General features: G+C 37.6%; 1 protein-coding gene across 4 annotated transcripts in view; it reads right to left on the reverse strand.

The window, feature by feature from the left end:
• The window catches only part of DENND6A (DENN domain containing 6A), a 76,571-nt gene that overhangs the window by 22,959 nt on the left and 48,780 nt on the right, over positions 1 to 4,832 (reverse strand). For all 4 annotated transcript variants that reach the window (XM_017894144.1, XM_017894145.1, XM_017894147.1 and 1 more), the window contains 2 exons: positions 1,619 to 1,741; positions 965 to 1,060 (listed from right to left, as the gene is read on the reverse strand). In XM_017894144.1, coding sequence (XP_017749633.1) covers positions 965 to 1,060; positions 1,619 to 1,741 — 219 coding nt within the window. The remainder of the gene's footprint in view (positions 1 to 964; positions 1,061 to 1,618; positions 1,742 to 4,832) is intronic.

A 4,832-nucleotide genomic window follows, 5' to 3' on the forward strand; every position in this document is an offset into this window, starting at 1 on the left:
GAGGGAAGGAAGGAAGGAAGGGAAGGAAGGAAAGAAGGAGAGAGAGAGGAAGAAAGAGAAAAGGAAGGAAGGAAGGGAAGGAAGGAAAGAAGGAGAGAGAGAGAAAGAAAGAGAAAAAAACAGGGCAATGATATGCCTACTGGGTCAAACAGTGAGAAGGGTCTTGATGATTTGGCAAGAACAAATTCAGTAAATATGAAGAAGTCAATCTGCAGTTGACTAGAAGCAACCAGAAAATCAAGAAGTGGAGATAGTACATGCAGATTGTTGTTGCTCTAGAAATCTAGCTGTAAAAAGAAGGTGAGCGATAGAGCAGGAGCTACAAGGGAAAGGGTAAGATTACTTTTTCTTTTTACAGACTGGAAAGATTTTTTTGTAAAAAAGTAGAATTGAAAGTACAACCCAGTGGCTATTAATGACAATAGAGCTTCCATTAATAAATAAAATCACTTGGGCCAGGCGTGGTGGCTCACACCTGTAATCCCAGCACTTTGGGAGGCTGAGGTGGGTGGATCACGAGGTCAGGAGTTCAACACCAGCATAGTCAATATGGTGAAACCCCGTTTCTGCTAAAAATACAAAAATTAGCTGGGCATGGTGGCACGTGCCTGTAATCCCAGCTACTCAGGAGGCTGAGGCAGGAGAATTGCTTGAACCTGGGAGGCAGAGGTTGCAGTGAGCCGAGATCATGCCACTGCACTCCAGCCTGGGTGACAGAGCAAACCTCCGTCTCAAAAATAAATAAATAAAAATAAATAAATAAATAAATAAAATCACTCAAATAAGGTACTCTTAAAATCTAAAATTATTTATAGATTTCTTAAAATCTATAAAATTTAAAACTCCTCAAACTTTACCTTTATAAGATCATTCTGCCTACAAGCTTTTATTACCAAAAATAATTCTACATAATTGTGGTTATAAAGGTAATACCTCGTCAATATAAGTTATTCTGTTTACTTACGGAGCTTGAGTACGCGTAGTATATTCTTTGAATTCACTATCATGAATAGTGAAATAAGGTCGGAAATCACTGAAGTACTTTAATGGAGAAATACAGCTGTGGAGCAGGAAGAACATGTAAAATAAAGGACACAGAAATTAAAAATCCTAATTGGTAACTAGAAAACATCTACACAAACAGTATACACACAAAGGGATACTTCGTTTATTTTTAAAAATGGTAAACTCATTTCACAGAATTAGAAAGACAGATATATATAATGTGAAATGGCATACTGAAAGAACACACTGGGTTTGGGGCAGAAGATGGGATGAAATTCTGGCTTCACCATTCACCAGCTATGTGCCTTTGACTCTACACTGATCATTCACACAAGTAATATTTATCAAGGATCAACTTCATGTAATGAATCAATGTGCCTGTCACTCAGAACAACAAAGGCATGGTTCCAGCCCTCACAGAGCCTGAATCAATTTTCTCATCCATAAAATGGTGCTATAATAAGCATTACCTTCTAAGAGGGTTGTTGCATGGATCAATGCAATAATGGGTGGGGAAACATACAACAGGTGGGAAGTGCTGCAAATATCACCAACAGGTTCAATACTGCAGCATCAAAAAAAAAAGTCAGAAATAGTAATTAAATATACTCACTTAACAAGTGCCAATACAGTCTCTGATGATTCCGATGGTGATGGCGCCATAACCACAAGGGGCTCCCCCAACAGCACCAGCTCCCAGAGCATCTGACTATGAAGGAAAACTGGGCAGAAACATCTGAAAGGTGATGCACAGTAGAAATATTTTTTAACGTAGCCAATCCTGTTTTTAAAATTCCTACATAATCTTTCTAAAAACGCCACAATGATATAAATTCTTCCGCTATTTGTATCTTGATCTGATACACAAATTCATTTAGAATATGGTGATGTATAGAGACGTAAGTCCCTTTTATCCACATAAAAATGTCTATCAATTTGACTCATTCTGATTTTTACAAAATTAAATGTAATATATTGACACACAGAATAACTGACAATAAAAGCATAAAATTCTTAAATTGTTGTACCATATGATAGATCTATTTTATCAATATTGCTTTGATACATTTGAATTTCAATCCTAAATATTTTAAGGAAACAAGAAAATTAATTTTCCAAGGGCACTTATTGGATACACTTAATTTAAAACCCAATACTTTTGACATTAAAGAATGATGACAGATCACAAGGGGGAGTGCTAATCCTGAACAAGAGCGAACCTCCTGGGCAGATACTCTCTCTACGGAAATGATTATTTTTACAGCAGCCCTGGAATTGGGTGGAGGCCTGTTGGGACACAACTCCACTAGTATGTTACTAAGCCTAAGATACTTGGTAACTTTCACTTATTTAGGAATTTCGTCCTGGCTTGGTAAAAATTTTTCCTACTAGATTGGGGAGGAGAATCTTATCTATTTATGAAAATCATAACCAATCCACTCGGTTGAAAAGACACACATGCAAATAAAAAGAAAAGAAAAATCAAACAACAATTAAGTGCAAAAATATGCAACAAATTATGAGATGGAAATTAGGGGAGTTAATTTTAACTATTCAAAAACAAGACAAGTGCCAAGAAACAAACAACAACAACAAAAAAAACAGCTCATGGGTAAGGCAAAGGAGCTCTTCTTCTTCCCTTCCTAAACAACTCAGTCCTAAAGCAGAACATGGTAGGTATCTCTGCCACTAGGGAAAGAGAGCCGTATTGACCAGGGAGGCATGTCAGAGCTTATGTAAGGTAAGGTGGACATCTACATGCAGATGGTGGCCTATGGTGGAGCTGCTGGAGCCCAAATGTGGTGAGGAACGTATACATGTGTGGGGATTATTTGGTTTGAGTTCATAGAGCCCAGGAAGCACAGAGGGGTAGCCTGATATGTAGTATCAAAGACAGAATGAGTTGAGGAGGTTGTCACAATGTGGGACCAACTGGTACAAGGTGTCAGAGCAGAGGAACGAGGGTATCTCCATGGAGAAGTACCCTGGAGTGGGGTGTGTAAGCACACAAGCAGGGTAAGGAGGGCATTCATGTGAGGCTCGACCTGGTGTCGAGAGTCAGAGCCCAAAAAGGGGAAGATGGCACCCACTTGGAGACGTGGTCTAGTGGGACAGAATAACCTGAATGAGACAGGAGGGTATCCATGGAGGTATGGGTAGAGTCAATCCAACAAGGAGAATCAGAGAGTGAGCAGGGTAAGGAGGGTATCCATGCAGAAGGGAAGCCAGGTGTAGAATGGCAGGGCCCGGGGGGATGAGAAAACTATTAGCATGGGGGATAAAGTTGCAGCAGAGACCTACCACGAACAATCAGATAAGAGAAAGAAATAAAGAGCATGCAAATTGGTAATGAGGAAGTTAAAGTGTCACTGTTTGCTGATGACATCATATACCTAGAAAATCTTAAAAACTCACCCAGAAAACTCCTAGAACTGGTTAAATGAATTCAGCAAAATTTCCAAATACAAAATTAATGTACACAAATCAGTAGCTCTCCTATACACCAACAGCAACCAAGCTGAGAATCACATCAACCCCTTTTACAATAGCTGCAATAAATAAAATAAAATACTTAGTAATACACTTACCCAAGGAGGTGAAAGACCTCTACAAGGAAAATGACAAAACACTGCTGAAAAAAATCACAGATGACACAAACAAATGGAAATACATCCTATACTCACGGATGGGTAGAGTCAATATTGTGAAAATGACCATACTGCCAAAAGCAATCTACAAATTCAACGCAATTCCCATCAAAATACCACCATCATTCTTCACAGAACTAGAAAAAACAATCCTAAAATTCATATGGAACCAAAAAAGAGCCTGCATAGCCAAAGTAAAACTAAGCAAAAAGAACTAATCTGGAAGCAATACATTATCTGCCTTCAAACTATACTGTAAAGCCATAGTCACCAAAACAGCATGGTACTGGTATAAAAATAGGCATATAGACCAATGGAACAGAACAGAGAACCCAGAAACAAAGCCAAATGCTTACAGTTAACTGATCTTCAACAAAGCAAACAAAAACATAAAGTGGGGAAGGGACACCCTATTTAACAAATGATGCTGAGATAATTGGCAAGCTACATGTAGAAGAATGAAACTGGATCCTCATCTCTCATCCTTTAAAAAAATCAACTCAAGATTAATCAAAGACTTAAATCTAAGACCTGAAATCATAAAAATTCTAGAAGATAACATTGGAAAAAACCATCTAGGCATTAGCTTAGGCAAAGACTTCATGACCAAGAACTCAAAAGCAAATGCTACAAAAACAAGGATAAATAGATGGGACTTATTTTGCTTCTGTACAGCAAAAGAAATAATCAGCAGAGTAAACAGACAACTCACAGAATAGGAGAAAATCTTCACAATCTATACATCCAAACAAAGGACAAATATCCAGAATCTATAAGGAGCTTAAATCAGCAAGAACAAAACAAACAATCCCATCAAAAAATGGGCTAAGGACATGAATAGACAATTCTCAAAAGAAGATATACAAATTGTCAACAAACATTAAAAATGCTTAACATCACTAATTATCAGGGAAATGCAAATCAAACCCACAATACTCTAGTACCTCACTCCTGCAAGAATGGCCATAATAAAAAAAATTAAAAAATAATAAATGCTGGTGTGGATGTGGTGAAAAGGGAATACTTTTACACTGTTGGTAGGAACATAAACTAGTACAACCACTATGGAAAATAGTATGGAGATTCCTTAAAGAACTAAAATAGATCTACCATTTGATCTAGCAATCCCACTACTGGGTATCTACCCAGAGGAAAAGAAGTCATTAAAAAAAAAAAAAA

This window comes from Rhinopithecus bieti, unplaced genomic scaffold (genome assembly GCF_001698545.2).
Source record: "Rhinopithecus bieti isolate Rb0 unplaced genomic scaffold, ASM169854v2 scaffold_21649, whole genome shotgun sequence".
In the NCBI taxonomy this organism is placed as follows: Eukaryota; Metazoa; Chordata; class Mammalia; order Primates; family Cercopithecidae; genus Rhinopithecus; species Rhinopithecus bieti.